This window comes from Nothobranchius furzeri, chromosome 1 (assembly GCF_043380555.1).
Source record: "Nothobranchius furzeri strain GRZ-AD chromosome 1, NfurGRZ-RIMD1, whole genome shotgun sequence".
Classification (NCBI taxonomy): Eukaryota; Metazoa; Chordata; class Actinopteri; order Cyprinodontiformes; family Nothobranchiidae; genus Nothobranchius; species Nothobranchius furzeri.
In genome coordinates this window covers 88,678,609-88,703,044 of record NC_091741.1, presented here as the reverse complement: position 1 = coordinate 88,703,044, position 24,436 = coordinate 88,678,609, and the positions used below count along the sequence as shown (strand labels likewise).

At 44.9% G+C, this 24,436-nt stretch overlaps 1 protein-coding gene across 1 annotated transcript; it reads right to left on the bottom strand.

The window, feature by feature from the left end:
• Positions 1-131: 131 nt before the first annotated feature.
• ints5 (integrator complex subunit 5) lies at positions 132-4,534 on the bottom strand. Its single transcript, XM_015946943.3, has 4 exons — positions 4,234-4,534; positions 3,120-3,372; positions 1,064-3,031; positions 132-970 (listed from the first exon to the last, which is right to left on the bottom strand). Exons 1-4 carry the CDS (start codon positions 4,323-4,325, stop codon positions 263-265), a joined length of 3,021 nt encoding a protein of 1,006 aa, XP_015802429.3. The 5' UTR covers positions 4,326-4,534; the 3' UTR covers positions 132-262.
• Positions 4,535-24,436: the final 19,902 nt, after the last annotated feature.

Sequence of the window (24,436 nt, the reverse complement as noted above, 5' to 3'; positions counted from 1 at the left end):
CAGAATTCAGACTTTAAATTTTCCCAGAATTGAGACATTCCTCCAAAATTCTAATTCTATTCTTGGAAGTCAGAATTCTTTCTTTTTAGTGGCCCTAATCCTCTTCTGTACACACACAAGTGCCATTTCTTAAGACTTAACTCAGAAAACAGCTGTATAAAAGTAAAAAAAAAAAAAAAACATTTATACACACAGCCCTGTTTATAAAACTGTACTACAATTACAGAAATGTTGTACTCTTATTACTCATCACGTCTGCTGTTCAAAGCTGAAAGCGCCAGCACAGGTGCCCGAGTCTGTCGATGTTTTTATGGAGGACGCTGTGGATTGGTGCCACGTATCTTGCCACATCACCGTCCCGTGAAAAATCCCTGAGGAACAGACCCTTATCTGAATTGAACACAAATTTCTGGGGAAGCGGCCCGTTGCCCCTCACGTACTCCCACACAGCCAGGAGCAGCAGCCTCACCTCGAAGGGAGTCAGAAGGGGGAACGCTTCATGGACGTTGGCCAGAACAGGAGGCAGAAGTTGGCCTTCACCCATGCAGGACACAAGGAGGCAGGAGGCCTGCAGGTGCCACGGGGAATCAGTAGATGATGCCTCACGGGACGCTTCCCAGTGGGCCAGCAGAGTGGCTAGCAGACCCCTGAGCACAGCGGAGCAGTAGCAGAGAGCCGGGCGTCCGGCTGCCACCACGTGAAGCAGAGGGAAGAGCACCGGGTGGGTCTCGAAGCACCGTCTGATGTGGATGTCTCGCTCCACCGTGGTGCGGGCGTGCTCCTCGGGGGGCCAGGACAGCTCCCCGTTGGCCACATCTGGACAGACATTTTCCACCAGTGTGACTGCAACAACTTTGGCCGCCTCGGCGTTGATGGGCAGCAGCTCGTCGGGGTCAGACGGCGATCGTGAGGTGATGAAACCAGACGAGCTGCAACACTTCACCACAACAGCCAGCAGAGTCTGGATATTCTAGAGAGAGAAGAACAGATGGTTATTGTTCCGTCCACTAAGGACATCTGTGATTTATTAGCTCTGAGAGCAGCAACACTTCTATCAGCTCACCTGGGTGACTCCTGATGGGTCCAGCACCTGAGCAGCAGTGCGAACCTTCAGGCCCTTTCCAATCACCCCAGCATGAAACACAGACCACACGCTGCCAGAAAAATTCACTGTTGTTCCAAACCGACAGTTAATGTCCAGCAAAGAGGCTCCCAGGTCAGCAGTGACAGACGGGGAGGCCACTGGAGCGCCGGACATGTCTGCAATCTGTCCTCCAAACAGACCAGCGTTGCCTCTGTGCAGCGCGCCCTCCACCAGCTGCTGAAGTATTGCCTTCAGAGTGAGAGGAGAGTAGGCTGCAAACCGGGACAGAAGCTGAACTGAATAGTTCACAGACTCGTACGCCTGCCCCCCATCTCTACCCACCTTCCCCACCTCTCCTCTCCTCTGCAGGGACAAAAAGAAATGAGTGACAGCAGCTCTGGAGAGCAGGAGGAGGTGAGCAGGGGATGAGGTTCGAGGGAGCGGGCTGCAGGACAGGAGGCGCACTGCAGCATGAGACACAGCTGCATCACCGTGGAGAAGAAGAGCACAAAAGTCATGGAGGTGTCCTGAGACCGCTGAGCCAACCTGGACAGCCATGGAGGACTGAGATCCTCCTGCTCCTCTTTTCCCCTCCTCCTGGCTCTGGATGGCTGCAGCCAGGTTCAGCAGCAGTTGCCTCAGCTGCCTGGGCCCCAGGGTGTGTGTGTGTATCTGGGCCACGCAGTGGGCCACACCAGCTTGAATGAGTCCTGCCATGCAGGATGAGAGTGTGGTGTGGAGCTGCCAGGCAAGGGCAAGCTCCTCTGGGTTACGGGCCTGGGTGAGAAGCTGACAGAAGGTCTCAGTAGCTACGCTGGGACCCCCGTACACCGACAGCAGACACAGCAGCTGATGCAGCCAGAGGTGACGCTTCCTCTCTAATCGGAGCGTTTCTGCACACAGCTGACTAACGTGTGAGCGCAGCTCCTCCAGAAAGGGGATGACTCTCTGTGGCTGAGAGGAGGCTGAGTTTAGAGGGCTGCTGTCGGCGCCATCAGAGCGGTTGAAGACCAATTTGTGGAGATGCAGAAGCAGCATCTGGAGGAGCCGGTCACAGCCTTCTCGCACTCCTTCATGAGGAGAGGGCGTTGGGCCAGAGATGATGACTGAAGCTGGAGTGGCTGTGTCTGCCAGAAACCGAAGGACCCGTGCCCCCCCTGACGGACTCTGACTGATCAGGTGGACAGCCAGCCCCATCATGTTATCCAGCTCCTCCCTGGGGAGGCCCTGCAGCAGAGCTTGCAGCTGGAGCAGGAGAGAGGGGCGTAACAGCTCCACCAGCTCTGCAGACACAGCACCAAAGAGGTTCGGGGACATTGCAGCTAGCTGCAGCAGAAATGGAACCGCAGCGCGTCGAAGCTGGGGCGAACTCTCCCAAGATGTGGAGGATGAGGTGGGAGAGAGAGGAGTCGACGGGGTCAGGCTCTCCTGAAACATACTGAGCAGCTCCTTCCTGATGCTTTCAGAGTGATGTGCTGCGAGATGTCCGAGGATTCCCACGACAGAGCCGATTTTAGGCACCCTGCTGCCTTTCTCCACCAGCAACCCCTGGTCCTTAACGCCATGAGAGCAGAAGTCCTTCAGTCCACATGCCAGCACCCTGCTTATGATGGTTCCTGGGAAGGCAGAGCCAATGTGAGCTACCACCCAGTCAAAGTGTGGCGAATGCTTGACTGAGGTGTCCAACAGTGCATCCACGCAGGCGTCAGGACACCAGGACAGCATGGCAGCCAGGCACTGGGAGTAGGCCTCCATGAGGGACCGAGTAGCAGCGCAGGACATCCAGAGCTGCAGCAGCTCATTGAGGCTGGAGGAGTGGGGGGCCACCCTGCGACCTGCGTGCTTACTGCTCAGCTGTCCCAGGAGGTCCACCGCCCAGGCAGACACCAGGGGGGCCCAGGCACGGGGGTTCAGACGAATGAATTCTGACAGTACACCATGAACCTCCTAAACACAAGAAAATAATTTATGCTAAAATAATCCACAATACGCTTAGATACATTGAGAACATCAGTATTTTTGTATTAATTTCCACCTGTATGATGTCCTCCAAGTTGGAGCTCACTCCAGAGCTGGCATCGCCCTCCGTCTCCAGGCTGTGGAGAAAGGTGGACACATGTTCCTCGTACACACCCCTCAGATGCTCCAGAACTGCTGCTCGACAAGGTGGGACTGAGCGCAGCAGCCTCACAGCACAGCGGGCGTGTTCCCTGACGCTGAGCTTCCGGCCCTGAACAGGATCCACACCACTGATGAAGGACTTGATCTCCTGAGAGAGTTCCTGAGTGCTGCAGGAGATGAGAAATGAAAGAAGAAGAAAAAAAAATCTGTAAACTGGCTTCCAAATGATCAATAAAGATGATACAAGCTAATAAAGTAGAACCTAGAAAATTGCATGTTAGATCTCCAAATAGTGACTTTCGTTACAGGTTTTCTCCAGATTGCTTAATAATAATCATCAAGTCCATGAAAAATTAAGACAAATGAGGGATGAAGTAATTCACAGCTTCAAGGAGTAGTTTGTAGACAGCTGTAGCTCAGGAGGTAGTGCGGTTTGTCCAGGGTTGTAGGAGCAATCTCGGCTCCTGGCAGACAACTCTGCTGTTGTGTCCTTGGGCAAGACACTTAGCCCAGCTTGCATGCTGGTGGTGGTCGGAGGGACCGGTGGCGCCTGTTTACGACACACTCGCCTCTGCCAGTGAGCCCCTGGGCAGCTGCTCATCACCACCAGGGTGTGAATGTGTGTGTGAATACACTGATTGTGTTGTAAAGCGCCTTGGGAGTTCCAGGACACTAGAAGGTGTTATATCAAAACCAGGCCATTTACCATTAATAATAACAACAACAGTAGTAATAATTACCAGACTATAAGAATAATTGCAGTAAAACAAAGCTTCAGGATTTTATGGACCCTTCTATATTTCAGTGCCTGGGTCAGTAGTGAGCCAAGCTGGTTGTGATAACAAGAGGCATACTGTTAAATGCATCTCTACTATCAGAACCTCTGAAGATTTACGTTGTTTAATAAAATAAACATAAGATTAGCTTCATAAATGTAGAATCGAATATGGGGCCTAAATGTACCTCCTACAAACCCAAGATTATAAATGAGGGCCGATTTGAAGTGACTGAGCTGCTCCTGCACTTACCTCAGTGCAGTCTGCGCTGGGTGACTCTGAGTCTGCATCGCCTTCAGCGAACTCCCGTCAAAGACCACCGACATTTTCTGCTCGTTAAACATCCGAGGGTAACATTAAAGTCGTCTCTCGGGTTAGAAGCGTCCACTTGAAGGATTAAAACAGCTTTTTGTTGTTTGTTACAGTCAAAACTACAGACAAGACTCAACGAATGGAGCGGTATACCCCCGGAAGTCGGAGATTTATCGGTGTTACACAAAGGAAGTCAGGCATCCGGCGGAAGTCTATAATAGCGCCTCCTGGTGGTCGGAGCCATCGTGTTTTCTTTCTAAAAATAGAAAACCAATGAAACGTCATCCGTTCTTATCTTCACAACAATTTTCCACACACAGAGTATCACACTTTTCTATACACGTATATCATTGCTGTGATATGGGATTTAAAACACAATATATAGTATTGTGATATAGAACACTATATAGAAAGATCTTTAATGTTTTTAATGTATTGTTAAAATTTTCTCCAGTCTCAAATGAAAGCCACCCTTACCAAAAAGAAGTACACTGAAGTATACTTGAAGTATACTAAAAATGAATACAGTATACTTCCAAGTTTACTTTCAATGTACTTATTAGAAGTATAGTTATCCGAGTACATTTTTTTAAATACTACTAAGTATACTTTAATACATACTTACATTAAAGTTTACTTACATTTAGACTATACTTGTACTTGACTCTATCAGAAGTATATTTCACCAAGTAATGTATAAGTATACTTAATATATATATACTTATATATAATATATAAGTATATATATATATATAAGTATATATATATATATATATATATATATATATATATATATATATATATATATATACTTATATATATATATATATATATATATATATATATATATATATATATATATATTATATATAAGTATATAAGTATATATATATATATATATATATATATATATATATATATATATATATATATATATACTTATATATATATATATTATATATAAGTATATATGTATATATATATATATATATATATATATATATACTTATATATATATATATATTATATATACTTATATATATATATATATTATATATAAGTATATATGTATATATATATATATACACATACAGTTGTGGTCAGAGGTTTACATACACTTGTAAAAAATATAATATAATGGCTCTACTGAGTGTCCCGTTATTTCTAAAACTCTGATTTTTCTCTGATAGAGTGATTGGAACAGATACTTCTTTGTCACAAAAAACATTCATGAAGTTCGGTTCTTTAATGTCTTTAGTATATATATATATATATATATAGAGAGAGAGAGAGAGAGAGAGAGAGAGAGAGAGAGAGAGAGAGAGAGAGAGAGAGAGAGAGAGAGAGAGAGAGAGAGAGAGAGAGAGAGAGAGATAGATAGATAGATAGATAGATAGATAGATATAGAGATATATATAGATATATATATTTGGAACTTTTTATTTTTGAATTAGAACAACAACATTTACATGGAGATGCATTTGAGTTTCTTCTTCCCTTCTCCAGGGCAGTGTTTCCCTGAACAAAGTTCGAATTTCCTTGTGGCCATGAGATCTATCCAACTTAACCAAGTCACCAATCAGTACATATAGTTCTGACAAGCTTTCTCTGTATTCATCTTATCTGCTCTCTACTGCATTCTACATTTTACTTTGATCTAGCTAAATAACTCACCCAAAAGACAAAAAAACATAAATAAAAAAAATAAAAATTAATAATAATAATTTTCACATGAGAGTACTATCTTTCTAACATTTGTTTTATTGGTTCCCAAATTTTTTAAATTTCCCTAGTCCCAGTCATAGTCTTGCATTAATTTGTTCCATTTTGTAGACCTGTCTAACTGTCTCTCCACTGTGCCACCCTTGGGGGTTCTGTGTCCAGCCATAAAACTGTAATACACTTCTTGGCAGTCATAAGCAGAATTCTGATTACGTATGTCTCCATTATGTGTGTATGATTTTTGGTACAGCATTCCCAGTACAAACCATTTTAACTTAAATTGTAATTTCACCTTCCAGGTTCTTTCAATTTCTCCCTAACACCTTCCCAGAATGGTATGAATTTAGGGCAGTCCAAAAGTATATGTGAAAAGTCTCCCACTAGCCCGCATTTTCTCCAACATAAATTTGAAACGTTACTATTTAGACATGATAAGTGGAGTTTTAAAGCATGCATCTTCACCTTCCATTCAAATTCCCTCCAAGACGGACTATTAGTTAGTTTATGGCCTGCTTCAAGTGTTTCCTCCCATTCCTCATCTGTTATCATTATGTTCACTTCCAGTTCCCATTTTTCTTTAATATCTATATTCTTAACAATCAAATCCTGTTGTAAAGCTTTATATATTTTGAAATCAGTCCTTTTTGACATGTCCTTTCTGTTTAACATAATCACTTCCTCCATATTAAGTTTATCCTTGCTTGAAACTTTGCCTTATTTTGAAATAACTACTCTGTCTGTCTGTCCTAAATAACATATTAAGCATGAAATTACGAATTATTGTGAAATTACACGCACAGGAAGTGCTTTTATTTTGTAGCATTTGCTCAGTCAGCTCTCGAAGCTTCTCAGCAGACCGAGAAGAAGAGCGAGGGTCAGAGGAGCATTAACCGTCGGAGGTCGCGCTTTTTTTCTGCATCTGCACTTGACAGTCACTGGTTCTGCACCACTGAGCTAAACGTAAGTAGCCGCCATAAAAGTTGCTTAAATGTTTTAAATGTTTTTAAGACGGACATGGTGAGTAATGTTGGCCATGTAGCAAGCTAATATGCTAAGTCATTGCATGAGTTAGCTGTGTTATTAACTTTGTGTGTGACTAAAGTCCGTTTATTAAATGAAACGAGCAGCACTATCTCATTATTAAAGGTTAGCATTACTTTAGATACTTTTTTATTAGACTTCTAGAGACTTATTCCCTCCATTTTTGTCCCCTCCATCATAATTTTTTAAACGTGACGTTCTGAGAAAAAAATAAAAGCGGGAGCTCAGCGCCACCAAGTCAAACTTAAACGTCCACTTATTAAAAGTAAATGAGCAGTGGTCTCTTGTACAGCGATGAAAAAATCAGTCTGTGTTGTAAACTATTTCCCCGTAGCACCCGTGCTATAGCTTTGCAAGCAGCCTGCTTTTTTTAACCGTATAAGAGGATTGTGACCGCAAAAGATGAAGCTGTGCTGTATCTCGATGCTATGTTCCCTCCTTCCCTCCATTTTTGTCCCCTCCATAGTTTTTTTAAATAGTGCTCAGTTGCACATATCTTGAACCGCAGAACGCTGTTTCTATTAATTTCACAGTATTTTAGTGTAATTTTGTTCTTACTGTACACTGTTACTCCAGATTCTTAAATGTTATGTTTTTAGCTTTGTGTGGATAAGTCAAATTACACTTGAATCTCCTCACACACACACACACACACACACACACACACACACACACAATTTAGATGATTAATGATTTAGCTTCATATATATAGTGGAGGACTGCCTAAATTTTGCAGACTAACGCCGGGGACACACCGGCCGCGGAAGCGCCGCGAAAATGGGGCCGCCTTCATTCGGCGCCCTTGTTGAGCTATTTTATAGACCACATGGGCCGCCAAAGCGCTGCGAATCGCCTCGTGCCGGCGCCCCAGCCCGCGCCGTGCAGCGATCATTTCGGCGTCGGCTCTATTTTTTTCGCGAGCCGCGGGTGAATCGCATCAATTCTGGCAGGAAGTCAAACCTAGACATAAGAGGCAGGCCGGTAAAGTTAACAAAATAAAGCATTTCAAAATAAAATTCCGCAATAGTCAAATGTGTTCGTAATCAGACACTGCAGAAAAACCACACGAACACACACACACATCGAACTTGTGTGCGTGTGTGACCACGTGAAGGGGGGTGTGGTTTTGGGTGTCTTTTCACCGGAGCAAACAGGACAGAGAGGCAGAAAGTCTGAGGCAAGCAGTTAAGATGGATGACTTTAAATTAATTATGGAAGTTGAGAAACACAAGGAGCTGTACGACCCCCGAAAAACATGTTTATTTACGTACCCATTTCGGAAGAAACTGCTAGGATACAGCTGCAGAATTGGAGCGGGTTCCAAGAGATTCAACTGGCAGAAACAACTCATACCATAGGTTCACACACACACACAGACACACACACACACACACACACACACACACATGCGCGCGCACACACACACGTAGAGGAAAATAGCTGAGAAAAGGCAGAGAGGAAATTGAGGACACCAAGTGTTTTAAAAGAAAAACTACAGCTGAGCCGAGGCGCGCCTCGACTGGGGCGCGTCTGATCTGAACTGAGGAGCGGCGAGCAGCGGCCGAATTTCGTGAGCGATTCGCTTCTTGGCGCTTCGCAGCGCTTCCGCGGCCGGTGTGTCCCCGGCCTAACACAGATCTACCTTGTGATTCACAATGTTTTCTCTACTGATTATGCTTCCTGGTGTAGATGTGTAAATGTAGAGCGTCTGCGTTCCTATGAGCTGTCAGCCACACCGGGAAGCCTGTCTATGAATCTGCGGTCAGACTTCAATGATCCAACCCCACTCTCTGCACACAAGATTGATGGCATGCTGCTGTTGACCCCCAAGAGGTTCATACAAGTGAGACCACTGGTGAGTAATTCTCACAATCTGCATTTTTGATGACACATCCTAAATAACATGACTATATATGTATGTATGTATATATTAGGGCTGTAGCGAAGCGTCGATGACGTCGACGGCTCGATTCTAAAAATTCGTCGACGTCAGATCCGGTAGTCGACGCACCGCGCCCACTTGTTGCATCCCCAGGAGTTTGTAAATTGAGGTGGAATCTGCCTGTTTTTCCTCTAGTTCACCCTCTTCTCCGCCTTCACTAACATCTCCGCCAAATACCGAAGACCCGGAACAACGTCCGTCCGCTACTAGGTTCCTTTCCTGTTTTGCCCGCCTTCGTTTCCCGGCAACGGACAACAACTTCCGGGGTCAGATGGGCTGCTTCGTCTCTATCGCAGATGTAGAACATCACCGGGAGCGTTTCTCCCTTCATAAAGGAGCTTCTTTCAGACATTAGGAGAGCTGTTTAGTGGTAGCAGTCTCTCCTCCGTGCTGGTCTGTTTGCTGCTGGGTGTTTCTGGTTTATTTAAACCTGGCAACTTGAACTTAACGTTGGTAAAGCTACTGTTAGCATTTTCGCTAACAGCTTCTTGCGTTTGGATAAGCTGTTACGTTTTGGTTTAGAGTTCATCTTTTTTCAATCCAATCCAATCCGATTTTATTTATAAAGCGCATTCACAAGGCATTACAACCAAACAAGGCGCTGTACACTAGAAATGTTGGTTAATTAAACAAGCGATATTTAAACATGTTGAACACATATAAAAAATAATAATTTGTGGTACAAATGAATAAATGTCTAAATGTAATAAAATCTCCCTTTTATTACATTTAGAGTGTTGTGGGTTTTCGGTTTAGTTTAAAATGTCACCTTGAGTTTGGTTTAACCGCCCAGTTTAGAGTTTGGAACTTTGGAGATTCTTATTTTGGTCCAAAACCCAGTAATCTTTGCCCAGTGGGACATCCCTAGTTATCTGTACTTTTGTTTTAATTCCCCACAGGCAGAATTAGTTTTATTACTCCCAACCTGTGGATGGAAAGATTTGTTTTTTTGTTGTTGTAAATAAACCTGATCATCATTTTAACTTTTAAATGCCACATTATTGTCCCTTCCTTTTTGCACACGAGCCAAACTCCCCAGGAGGAGTCGTAACACCACTCGCCTCACGCACATAAGTGACCAAAACCAAGCAGCATGGAGACACTCCGTCTCCAACCACCTCTCAGGCAGCAGCCTGCACTCCCAAGTTCTACACGTCACCAGAACATAACCAACCGCAACACAATAAAAGCAGTGTTATACAAAATGGGAGGCCTGTAGTGTTTATTCTCTTACAGTAACAATTAATCAATTTTTTGGAGGAATTTATTAGAGATATTTTGGTTTTTATTAACTGTGCAATAGAAAAATAATCATTAGATTAATTGTATAAATAGTCATTAGAATAGTCGACTATTCGATAAAATAATCGTCAGAATAATCGTTTTAAAAATAATCGTTTACCCCCAGCCCTAGTATATATGTATACAGATTTGTCTTTTAAAACTGGTGAATATACAATTTACAGGTAATGCCTTTATGCTATGAGTATTAGAGCCACTGATGGAAAAAAATATATAGAATTCTGAGAAAATAAGTCATAAATCTGAGTTTAATCTCAGAGTTCTGACTGGTACCTAAAACAAAAAAAAGGGGGAAATTGGGGAAGATTATGAGGGGGGATCAGAATTCTGACTTAAATCTTAAAATTCAGGCTTTTTTTGTTTGTTTTGATTTTTTTTAACAAAAACAATTCCTAAATAGTTTTTTGTTTGTTTGGTTTTAGGTTCATGAAAAAAGTCAGAATTCTGACTTTAATCCCAGAATTTTAAAATTATCTGACTTTTTTTTTTCTCATTTCTTTTCTTTTTCTTCAGTTACTCTGATACTCTTAGGCAATAAGGCAGTATTAGGGCCACTAAAGGAAACAATTGAATACTGAGATAAATGTCAGAATTCTGACTTTATTTATTTTCAGAATTTTTTCTTCTTCAGTGGCCCTAATACCCCTCCGTATTATGTAATGTTAAACACTTCAAATTAACTTTTGAATTCAGCAGTTTATCATTGGATTTAGATGCAGATATCACTGTCTTGGAAAATTGGTCAGAGCAATTTGGCATTGAGTTTGATTAGTAAACTTGACAGTATTTACACTCTTAATCTTCTTAGGAATTACATGATGTCCACACAAGGCGTACCACTGTTCTCCATGCCCTTCCTGTCTATCTACGTGAGGAAACCTCTGGATTTTTGAGGACATGTGTGGTAAGTCCCAGTATTGTAAATTTGAACAAATCATTCTATTTATTTATGCATAAAGACAACACAAGGACAACGCACATGAACATTTTGGAAAAAGTGCCATTGTTTCAACTACAAACCTTTGGCAAGATATTTAAGCCTGCCACACACGAGAGCAATCAGCTGAGCAAACGGCCTTGAATTACTGTTTGCTCAGCAGATTGCTCGCCGTGTGCACCTGATTTTCACTGAGTTTTCTGCCTCACGAGACGCTGAGGTGAATATCTGACCAGTTAGATATTTTCTGCCTCACAGGGGTAAAAACTCGCTGTGTGTGCACTACTGAGCTGCTGGCTGAGCTGAAATATTCTAGTGGCCAATCAAAGCACTTTCTCCGCTCACATGACCCCAAGATGTATTCAGATGCAGCCCCTTGCCCTGTCTGCGTGTCTGAAAAATAAACAAAACGGTACCTTGCGGATCGATGGGCCCACTGTTGCCATTACCCTTTCGGAAGGATTCTGGGTCTTCCAGGTGCATCTCTTGGAGTAAATTGGCATAAACTCCTTGCCTGGTCCATCTTTCCAGCTACTGTACCCATATTTTCCTAACCTTAAAATGCCGGTGGCGGCGACGTTTCAACAAAAAAGGATAGGCATTTCCTCCGTTTCCAGCTCTGTCTCTGTGTTGTTTCTTTTCTGACATGCAGACAGGGGGCTGCCATCTTGGGGTCATGTGAGCGGAGAACGTGCTTTGGTTGGCCACTAGAATATTTCAGCTCAACCAGCAGCTCGGTAATGTGCACACGGCGAGTTTTTACCCCTGTGAGGCGGAAAATATCTTAACTGGTCAGATATTCACCTCAGTGTCTCGTGAGGCGGAAAACTCAGTGAAAATCAGGCGCACATGGCGAGGTATCTGCTGAGCAAGCGGTCATTCGAGGCCGTTTGCTCAGCAGATGGCCCTCATGTGTGGCAGGCTTTAAGGCACTGAGAAAAATCAACAATCACTGCAAAGAATTCAAGCAGCTTTCATTAGCGTAACACTGGCACACACGGAAGCCATCTCACTTTATTCGTAAATGAGAGCACAAAGCAACAGAATGAACGGGAGTAGGGCTGGGCGATATGGCCTAAAATCAATATCACCATATATTGAAGATGTCACCTCGATAACGATAAGTAGACGATAACTACAGGAATGCGTAGCAACAATATTTGCCCACTAGATGGAGCTGTCTCATGTATTACATTGACTAAAATTTTACATGACTCAAGGTGCTACAGCTTCTTAAAGGGACATACATGTGGCCAACTTACACATCTTTTCATTTTTTTATTATCAAATTTATTGACATGGGAAAAATTATCTGGATGAGAGACAAGAACTTGGATAACGATAAATCTTTGACATGTTGCCCAGCCCTAAACAGGAGTCTATCAGACTGCATTTATTGTTATTTACATGAAAATCTACTGAAATAAAAATGTCCACAGTCAGAGTTTCAGTTCAGATGTGATTAGTGTATGATCTCCCTTTCATTTTTGTAAGGATGATACCAATGAGCCGGACCTCAGGGATGCAGCAGTTGTCCTCCTGACAACCATCACCGATGATGCCGAGAGTCCAGTTACGTACGACCCAGTGAGAATCTGTTATCCTAGAGGGTGATGTGATTGTCAACCTCTCCAGCCTTCCTGATGCCTTCCTGGTAATGTTCGGCCTCATCTATGCCTTACATCTAGATTATCCGAAGGGACTGACCAACACATTTGAGTTCACGCAGAAAATCTTACTTGGTCTTGATGAGTCTAAACTATCACCCACGCTGCAGATTCAAAAATGACCTGATGTTAAATGTGTAACTCAAAATCTGAAAGAGTGGTGGATTCAGATGGCTCACTCTGTTAGAGCATTGTCCACATCCACAATGTAATTTACTATTTGTCTGCTCTTTAATTGTTGATGTTAAAGTAACACACCACCATTTGGGCAAATATGTTCATTTTCCACTTCTCCTTGAGTTAACCCCCCCACTGTCCTAATGGGTGTGACCCCCGCGAGGAAAGTTGACCATTGAGCAGGGTTGATGGTTTATCCCTTGAGGTCCACGTGACGGGGTGAGGTGGTGCTCACTCCTCACCCCGTCACGTGGACCTCAAGGGATAAACCATCAACCCTGCTCAATGGTCAACTTTCCTCTCGGGGTCACCCATAAAGACAGTGGGAGGAACAGTTGAGTTTTACCTTTTCTCTGTTCGTCCAGCCGTTCTGAGTCTGGCAACTCCATTTGTGGCTTTAGTTTAGCGTGAATAATTGAATCGGATTAGCCCATAGGCTAATCCGATTCAATACTCAACTAGTTTTATGCCAAATGGCATAAAGTACTCACTGACTTACTTGATAGTGGTTAGTGTAATTCATATTTTGTTAATGTTGAATCGATGTGCATCCTGATGTTGCTTTAAACCACCTACTCAAAGAAAGACTACACACTGCTGTTGTCCAGTTTTCAAAAGTGTGCGTTTGTAATTGTTTCTTTCAAATTTTGTTTTATTTTCTGTTTGAATTGGCTTAATCAGTAACTTTAATTTGATCATAATTTGAAAATATATTTAATATAAACTCCAAATATTTAAGTTTATTTATGGTCTGATATACTCAAATATCTGAGTTTATAAACTCAGAAAATATGAGGCAACTGATTGCCTTACATTTTTTGAGTTCTGCCTACTTATTCGGGTTTACAGTGTATGAACTGTAAAGATTTTGTGGTGTCAGAGTTCACCTAACAGTTCAAGTGTTCATTTTTTTGCTTTGTGTGTTCACAGGGCATGCTCAGTTGAAGTTTCCATCTCTGCGCGTTCAAGATGTAAGAAAAATAATACGAAAGAAATGCAACAATGAAAACTTCAAAAAGGCATCAACAACCAAGCAAGTGGATCCATAAAATGGACTGATTTTTTAAAGGCATTTTTAAAAAGTCTTTCAAAATGGACAGAATTAACGTGTCATGTTCAGAACAGTTTGCGTTCTCATCTTTGATTAATCCTGGTAAACAGGTCTGTTTTTGTTCTGTTCTAATTCTCTCTGTTTAATAAATTTAAACAAAATGACTTCTCGTCTCGTCTCGTCTTCCTCCGCTTATCCGGGTCCGGGTCGCGGGGGCAGCATCCCAACTAGGGAGCTCCAGGCCGTCCTCTCCCCGGCCTTGTCCACCAGCTCCTCCGGCAGGACCCCAAGGCGTTCCCGGACCAGATTGGAGATGTAACTTCTCCAACGTGTCCTGGGTCGACCCGGGGGCCTTCTGCCGGCAGGACATGCCCGAAACACCTCCCCAGGGAGGCGTCCAGGAGGCATCCTGACCAGATGCCCAAACCACCTCAACTGGCTCCTTTCGATCCGGAGGAGCAGCGGTTCTACTCCGAGTCCCTCCCGAATGTCCGAGCTCCTCACCCTATCTCTAAGGCTGAGCCCGGCCACCCTACGGAGGAAACTCATTTCGGCCGCTTGTATCCGCGATCTCGTTCTTTCGGTCATTACCCAAAGCTCATGACCATAGGTGAGGATTGGGACGTAGATCGACCGGTAAATCGAGAGCCTGGCTTTCTGGCTCAGCTCCCTCTTCCCCACGACAGATCGGGTCAGCGTCCGCATCACTGCAGACGCCGAACCAATCCGCCTGTCGATCTCCCGATCCCTCCTACCCTCACTCGTGAACAAGACCCCGAGATACTTAAACTCCTCCACTTGAGGTAGGACCTCTCCCCCGACCCGGAGGTGGCAAGCCACCCTTTTCCGGTCGAGAACCATGGTCTCAGATTTGGAGGTGCTGATCCTCATCCCAGCCGCTTCACATTCGGCCGCGAACCTACCCAGCAAGAGCTGAAGGTCAGAGCTGGATGAAGCTAGGAGGACCACATCATCCGCAAAAAGCAGAGACGAGATTCTCCTGCCACCAAACTCGACACACTCCACACCACGGCTGCGTCTAGAAATTCTGTCCATAAAAGTGATGAACAGAACCGGTGACAAAGGGCAGCCCTGGCGGAGTCCAACCCTCACTGGGAACAGGTCCGACTTACTACCGGCTATGCGGACCAAACTCACGCTCCTCTGGTAAAGGGACTGAATGGCCCTTAACAGAAAGCCACCCACCCCATACTCCTGGAGCGTCCCCCACAGGGTGCCCCTGGGGACACGGTCATAAGCCTTCTCCAAATCCACAAAGCACATGTGGATTGGTTGGGCAAACTCCCATGCCCCCTCCATCACCCTTGCAAGGGTATAGAGCTGGTCCACAGTTCCACGGCCAGGACGAAAACCACATTGCTCCTCCTCTATCTGAGATTCAACTATCGATCGGACCCTCCTCTCCAGTACCTTGGAGTAGACCTTTCCAGGGAGGCTGAGGAGTGTGATCCCCCTATAGTTGGAACACACCCTCAGGTCACCCTTCTTAAAGATGGGGACCACCACCCCGGTCTGCCACTCCCTAGGAACTGCCCCCGATGACCACGCAATGTTGTAGAGACGTGTCAACCATGACAGCCCTACAACATCCATAGCCTTAAGATACCCAGGACGAACCTCATCCGCCCCCGGGGCTCCGCCGCTGTGTAGTTGTTTGACTACCTCAGCAACTTCTGCCCCCGAGATCGGACAGTCCATCCCCAGGCCTCCCAGCTCTGGTTCCTCCTCGGAATGCGCATTGGTGGGATTGAGGAGCTCCTCAAAGTATTCCTTCCACCGTCCGACTATAGCCTCAGTTGACGTCAGCAGCTCCCCATCCCCACTGTAAACAGTGTGAGCGAGTTGCTGCCTTCCTCTCCTGAGGCGCCGGACAGTTTGCCAGAACCTCTTTGGAGCCGATCGATAGTCTTTCTCCATGGCCTCACCAAACTCCTCCCACGCCCGAGATTTTGCCTCGGCAACTGCCACTGCTGCACCCCGCTTGGCTATCCGGTACCTGTCTGCTGCCTCCGGAGACCCACAGACCAGCCACGCCCTGTAGGCCTCCTTCTTCAGCCTGACGGCTCCCCGAACCTCTGGTGTCCACCAGCGGGTACGGGGGTTGCCACCACGACTGGCACCGGCCACCTTACGACCACAGCTAGCAACAGCCGCCTCGACAATCGCAGAGTGGAACAAGGCCCACTCGGACTCAATGTCCCCCACTGCTCTCGGGACGTGGTCAAAGCTCTGCCGGAGGTGGGAGTTGAAGACCGTCTTGACAGGTTCTTCTGCCAGGCGTTCCCAGCAGACCCTCACTATGCGTTTGGGTCTGCCAGGTCTACGCGGCATGTTCCCTTGCCATCTGATCCAACTCACCACCAGGTGGTGATCAGTTGACAGCTCCGCCCCTCTCTTCACTCGGGTGTCCAAAACATACGGTCGCAGGTCAGATGATACGACTACAAAATCTATCATCGACCTGTGACCTAGGCTGCCCTGGTACCAAGTGTACCGGTGGGCATCCTTATGTTCGAACATGGTGTTCGTTATGGCCAAACTGCGGCTTGCACAGAAGTCCAATAACAAAACACCGCTCGAGTTCTGATCAGGTGGGCCGTTCCTCCCAATCACACCCCTCCAGGTCAAGCTGTCATTGCCCACGTGAGCATTGAAGTCCCCCAGCAGGACAATGGAGTCCCCTGATGGAGCACTATCTAGCACTCGTCCCAGGGACTCCAAAAAGGGTGGGTACTCTGAACTGATATTTGGCCCATAAGCACAAACAACAGTCAGGACCCGTTCCCCGACCCGAAGGCGCAAGGAAGCTACCCTCTTGTCCCCCGGGGTAAACCCCAACACACAGGCAGAGAGTCTCGGGGCTAACAAAAAGCCAACCCCAGCCCTCCGCCTCTCACCCGGAGCAACTCCAGCAAAGTAGAGTGTCCAACCCCTCTCCAGGTCTCGGGTTCCAGAGCCAATGCAATGTGTCGAGGTGAGTCCGACTATATCTAGCCGGTACCGCTCAACCTCTGCCACAAGCTCCGGCTCCTTCCCCGCCAGCGAGGTGACGTTCCATGTCCCAAAAACTAGTTTCCTTGTCCGGGGATTGGACCGCCAAGGCTCCCGCCTTGGTCTGCCACCCGATTCACATTGCACCGGACCCTTCATGTTCCTCCTGCGGGTGGTGGGTCCACAGTTGGACGAGCCCATGTATCCGGTTCGGGCTGGGCCCGGCCGGGCCCCATGGGCGAAAGCCCGGCCACCAGGCGCTCGCTCACGGGCCCCAACCCCAGGCCTGGCTCCAGGGTGGGACCCCGGTAACCCTCCGGGCCGGGTACTCCGACTCTTCGTTTTCACCACCATGAAAGATCCTTCGAACCGTTCTTTGTCTCACCCTTCACCTAAGACCAATTTGTCATGGGAGACCCTACCAGGGGCACTAAGTGCCCCAGACAACATAGCTCCTAGGATCATTAGGGCACTCAAACTCCTCCACCACGATAAGGTGACGGTTCAAGGAGGAGACAAAATGACTTAGCTATTTTATTTTTTTTATCTATTATTTATTTTTTTTCTCTGCATAAAGACGAAGTATCAGTAAATAGTGGAAATTAATTGTATTGGTAGTAAGCAAATAGCAGATGTTAAATGTTACTTCCAGTATGTGTTTATAGAAAAAATAGAGATACTTAAATGTACTAAAAGAATATTACGTCAAGTTTACTGTAAAGTGTACTTTCAAAACTGTAAGTATACTCAATTATATAGGAAGTACACTACAAGTAAACATACATTATTACTTTAAGTATAATTTTAAGTATACTTTCAAAGAGAAAAGTATACTCAATTATTTCAGAAGTGCACTACAAGTAAACTTATAATGTTACTTAAAGTTTATTTTTAAGTATACTTTCAAGGGCAAAAGTTTACTCAATTTTATTAGAAGTAAACTTATACTGTTACTTTTAAGTATACTTTCAATGAGAAAAGTATACTCAACTATATCAGGAGTACACTACAAGTAAACTTATATTGTTACTTTTAAGTATACTTCCAAGGAGAAAAGTATACTCAATTATATCAGAAGTACACTACAAGTAAACTTATAAGTATACTTTCAAGGAGAAAAGTATACTCAACTATATCAGGAGTACACTACAAGTAAACTTATATTGTTACTTATACTTCCAAGGAGAAAAGTATACTCAATTATATCAGAAGTACACTACAAGTAAACTTATAAGTATACTTTCAAGGAGAAAAGTATACTCAACTATATCAGCAGTACACTACAAGTAAACTTATATTGTTACTTTTAAGTACACTTCCAAGGAGAAAAGTATACTCAATTATATCAGAAGTACACTACAAGTAAACTTATAAGTATACTTTCAAGGAGAAAAGTATACTCAATTATATCTGAAGTACACTCCCAAGTACACTTGTGAGGTTACTTTAAGTATACTTTCAAAGAGAAAGTATACTCAATTATATCAGAAGTACACTACAAATAAACTTAAATTATTACTTTGAAGTATACTTGTAGTATACTTCAAGTATACTTTTAGCGGCCCAATTTAGTCCCAAGGAGTATACTTCTAAGTAAACTTTAAGAACAAGTATGCAAATAAACTTCTGTACACTTAAGTATACTTGAAATTATATACTTAAAGTATACTTCTTTTTCGTAAGGGCACAGAAAAATATTATGAAAATATCTGAGTGTTTTGTGTCCCATTGGCCTGGCTGGGTGTGGCACATGATTGTGTTTAACTGCACTGAGCGGCTGCACCTGTGGGTTCAGGATAAAAGCCTGCTTGAAGGAGTTTTGCTGTTCGTAAAATTAGAACATCATGATAAAGTAGTGTTATTTCAGTAATTCCATTCAAACTGTGAAACTTGTATATTAGATTAATTTATTACACACACACATATATATATTTCTAGTATTTATTTCCTCCACGTTGAGAAGAGCCAGTTGAGGTGGCTTGGGCATTTGGTCAGGATGCCTCCTGGACGCCTCCTTGGTGAGGTTTGCCGGACACGTCCAACTGGGAGGAGACCTAAGGGAAGACCCAGGACACGCTGGAGGGAATATGTTTCTTGGCTGGCCAGGGAACGCCTTGGGATTCCCCCGGAAGAGCTGGTTCAAGTTGCTGGGGAGAGGAAGTCTGGGCGCCCCTGCTAAGGCTGCTGCCCCAGCGACCCAACTCCGGATAAGCGGCTGAAAATGGATGGATGGATGAATGGATGTTTATTTCTTTAATTTTGATGAAACTGAAAACTAATGAAATCAGAGCATTAGAATATTGTGAAAAGGTTTATAATTGAAGACCCCTGGTGCCACAGTCTAATCTGTAGGCCACACAATCATGGGGAAAACTGCTGACTTGACAGTTGTCCAAAAGACAACCATTGACAACTTGCACAAGGAGGGCAAGACAAAAAAGGTCATTGCTAAAGTGGCTAAAGAGGCTGGCAGTAGCAATCGCCACCATCCTGTTCGTCACAATCCATAAATGGGAAAAGAAGTGGAGCTGAGAGTGGGGCTGTGAGGGTGGGAGCAAATGACTGACACCCATAAACTGAACTGATGTAGCTACTAAATAACCCAAGCAAGCCTACACAGAGCTTGGAGCCAACACAGGTAGCTACAAACTACCTGAGCAAACCCGAAGCTAACGGAGGTCATCGGGCACTTTTAGCCAGAAAAACGCAGTTGAGTTACTCAGAGGTGAAGTATGCATCAACTAAAATGTGTGTGTGCGTTTTGGTTTGTTTTGCCCCGCCTAACCTATCATACACAGACACACAGACATTTTCTTCAAAGTAAATTTGTGCCCCCTGCACTCTTCACTCTCCAGCAACAATATTATGTTATATTAAATAGACTGGCCGACCACTAGGACCAAGAGTTCAGCTAGAATCTGATGTAAATGAGCTCTATTGATCAGATATTCAAAAAATAAGTGTAAAATGGTGACAATAAGTGGGAATGAAAATGACTAAAAAGGTGAAAAACAAAGTTGAATTGAAATTATTATGCCCATGAACATCTCTAATGAGTACACAGAGAGCTGCCCGGCCAGGCAAGATATGTTTCAGCATTTTCTACATTTTAGCACAATTTCGTTCCTGCATTTGTAAAAAAAACAAAAAAACAACAACTATTTTTTCTCAAATCAAATAAAGGTTTCACAAATCACAATCTATGTTTAACAGATTGTGATATTGTTGTCATGATCTTGCCATGTCCTGACCTCCATGCACCATCATTCATCTCATCAGCCTTCATGCATCACACCTGGTCCCCTCATCAAGCTCATGCCACACACCTGCCTCACCAGCTATATATTCCACAGTCAACCATCAGCACTCTGCCTGATTATTGAATGCTTCTGCTAGTAAATCTTTCAGCCTTTTTCCATCCTACCGTACCGATCATAGCCTCCTGACCTCGTTTCCATGCCTGACCCTCACCAAGAACTCTGCCTGCCTCCATGACCTTCGCCTGTTCACGGACTCTGTCTCCAGCCTCGCCCACTATAGGTAACGCCACATCTTAGCTTTTGCTAATAAAGACTATGAAAGTGCCTTGCTGTGTCTTGGTGTCCCCACAGGTTCTCAAGTTCTGGTCATTACAATTGTAGAATAATCTGGTCCAGGTGTGAACAGTAGGTTTTAACCTTTATACAGACATACAGAATCAATCTTGGACTGACTTATGGCTATACTGAACATTATTGGGATTTTATAAATGTAATTTTTACAAATATAATCTTGTAATCTCAACTCAGCAGCACAGCCTAAATTGTAGGGACCCACGTATGGGTGATAGACCCCATTGGTAACTACTGGTCCGGGAGTTGTAGTTTTATAATAGGAGCAGGAGCTCAGTGGCTGGAACATTTAGTTGGAATTGCCCTTTCCTAAATGGAAATTAGGAACCACCTTCAGCTTTGTCTGAATTCCCACTATAGAACGACACTAAAAAAACAGTAATTTACTTACTTGGTACCAGGGCAGCCTAGGTCGCAGGTCAATGATAGACTTTGTAGTCGTATCATCTGACCTGCGGCCGTATGTTTTGGACACCTGAGTGAAGAGAGGAGCAGAGTTGTCAACTGATCACCACCTGGTGGTGAATTGGATCAGATGGCAGGGGAAGATGCCACGTAGACCTGGCAGACCCAAACGCATAGTGAGGGTCTGCTGGGAACGCTTGGCAGAAGAACCTTTCAAGATGGTTTTCAACTCCCACCTCTGGCAGAGCTTTGACTGCGTCCCGAGAGCAGTGGGGGACATTGACTCCGAGTGGGCCTTGTTCCACTCTGCGATTGTTGAGGCGGTTGTTGCTAGCTGTGGTCGCAAGGTGGCCGGTGCCAGTCGTGGTGGCAACCCCCGTACCCGCTGGTGGACACCAGAGGTTCGGGGAGCCGCCAGGCTGAAGAAGGAGGCCTACAGGGCATGGCTGGTCTGTGGGTCTCTGGAGGCAGCAGACAGGTACCGGATAGCCAAGCGGGGTGCAGCAGTGGCAGTTGCCGAGGCAAAATCTTGGGCGTGGGAGGAGTTTGGTGAGGTCATGGAGAAAGACTATTGATTGGCACCAAAGAGGTTCTGGCAAACTGTCCGGCGCCGCAGGAGAGAGAGGCAGCAACTCGCTCACACTGTTTACAGTGGGGATGGGGAGCTGCTGACATCAACTGGGGCTATAGTTGGACGGTGGAAGGAATACTTTGAGGACCTCCTCAATCCCACCTACGCGCATTCCAAGGAGGAGCCAGAGCCGACTGTCCAATCTCTGGGGCAGTAGTTGCTGAGGTAGTCAAACAACTACACAGCGGCGGAGCCCTGGGGGTGGATGAGATTCGTCCTGGGTCTCTCAAGGCTATGGATGTTGTAGGGCTGTCGCGGTTGACACGTCTCTGCAACATTGCATGGTCATCGTGGGCAGTTCCTGTGGAGTGGCAGACCGGGGTGGTGGTCCCCATCTTTAAGGGTGACTGGAGGGTGTGTTCCAACTATAGGGAGATCACACGCCTCAGCCTCCCTGGAAAGGTCTACTCCAAGGTACTGGAGAGGAGGGTCCGATCGATAGTTGAATGTCAGATTGAGGAGGAGCAATGTGGTTTTCGTCCTGGCCGTGGAACTGTGGACCAGCTCTATACCCTTGCAAGGGTGATGGAGGGGGCATGGGAGTTTGCCCAACCAATCCACATGTGTTTTGTGGATTTGGAGGAAGGCATATGACCATGTCCCCAGGGGCACCCTGTGGGGGACACTCCAGGAGTATGGGGTGGGTGGCCTTTTATTAATGGCTATTCAGTCCCTTGACCAGAGGAGCGTGAGTTTGGTCCATATAGCCGGTAGTAAGTCTGACCTGTTCCCGGTGAGGGTTGGACTCTGCCAGGGCTGCCCTTTGTCACCGGTTCTGTTCATTACTTTTATGGACAGAATTTCTAGATGCAGCCGTGGTGTGGAGTGTGTCGAGTTTGGTGGCAGGAGAATCTCGTCTCTGCTTTTTGCGGATGATGTGGTCCTCCTAGCTTCATCCAGCTCTGACCTTCAGCTCTTGCTGGGTAGGTTCGCGGCCGAGTGTGAAGTGGCTGGGATGAGGATCAGCACCTCCAAATCTGAGTCCATGGTTCTCGACCGTAAAAGGGTGGCTTGCCAACTCCAGGTTGGGAGAGGTCCTACCTCAAGTGGAAGAGTTTAAGTATCTCGGGGTCTTGTTCACGAGTGAGGGTAGGAGGGATCGGGAGATCGACAGGCGGATTGGTTCAGCGTCTGCAGTGATGCGGACGCTGAGCCGATCTGTCGTGGTGAAGAGGGAGCTGAGCCAGAAAGCCGGGCTCTCGATTTACCGGTCGATCTACGTCCCAATCCTCACCTATGGTCATGAGCTTTGGGTAATGACCGAAAGAACGAGATCGCGAATATAAGCAGCCAAAATGAATTTCCTCTGTAGGGTGGCCGGGCTCAGCCTTAGAGATGGGGCGAGGAGCTTGGACATTCGGGAGGAACTCGGAGTAGATCCGCTGCTCCTCCGGATCGAAAGGAGTCAGTTGAGGTGGTTTGGTTATCTGGTCAGGACGCCTCCAGGACGCCTCCCTGGGGAGGTGTTTCGGGCATGTCCTGCCGGCAGGAGGCCCCCGGGTCGACCCAGGACACTTTGGAGAGGTTACATCTCCAATCTGGTCCGGGAACGCCTTGGGATCCTGCCGGAGGAACTGGTGGAGGTGGCCGGGGAGAGGACGGTCTGGAGCTCCCTAGTTGGGATGCTGCCCCCGCGACCCAGACCCGGATAGGCGGAGAAAGACGACGACAATGCAATGAATGACATTGCTCCCTTGTTTGTTTTTATTAAAACACAATATGTATCCAAAACACTTCTCAATTTTGAGAAATAAATTTATTTTCTGAAATGTTATTTTTAAATGTTATTTCAAAATTTATTCTAGAATTTATTCTTTTGTTTATTTCACGTCTTATTTCTTTACTCGTTAAGTGTATAATTTCTTTTAATTGTGTTTTACTTTGCTGTCTTGAATAAGTAAGATGAATATATGGTTTAAGTGAACATCAATATGATTTATTAATGCTGTTTTTTTCCTGGGGTGCAGCAGTTTTCTAGGGGTGGCCCTTCTGAATATGTGTGTGAGTCAGAGGACAAAGTCCTCTCACCAAGCTGGAAGAAAATTCACAAACTGACCTCCAGGTCTACACTTTTTAAAGATTTCCTGGAATTATTTCAAGCTGGCTTAAAATAAACAACATTGTTACAAAAAGGAACAAGAGGTTGAGAATACATAGTTTTTGATCAGAAGTTATTTTATTGAGAAGAATCCTGTAAAAAAAAAGTCACGAAAACTACATTTCCTTTGTTTTCAAAATTTTCAACCATTTTCCTTCTTAAACTGATCAGAATGTGTGAACGGTGAATGAATGAATGAATGGTTTTATTTCATAACAATGCTGTCATACAATTATAGCTTGTGAAAGAGATCAGTTAGAACTGGTTGAAGTCGAAGCTTATAGTTTTAATACATAAAACAATAATGCAAGATAAAATAAAAACAAAACATGATATGAATGGGATTAGGCTGCCATAAAATGCTAAAAAAAATCAAAGATTTAAAAAATGGATTTGGTGTAATAAACACACGTTTGTTGTAAGAACATAACTAAATCATAGACATGGCGTCCCATCACACGCATCCCTTTAACACTTGTGTCAAGCAAGCCTCCAGTTTATTGCCGGTTCCCCGTCTATTCAAAGTATTACGGGAAGGGATGTGGAA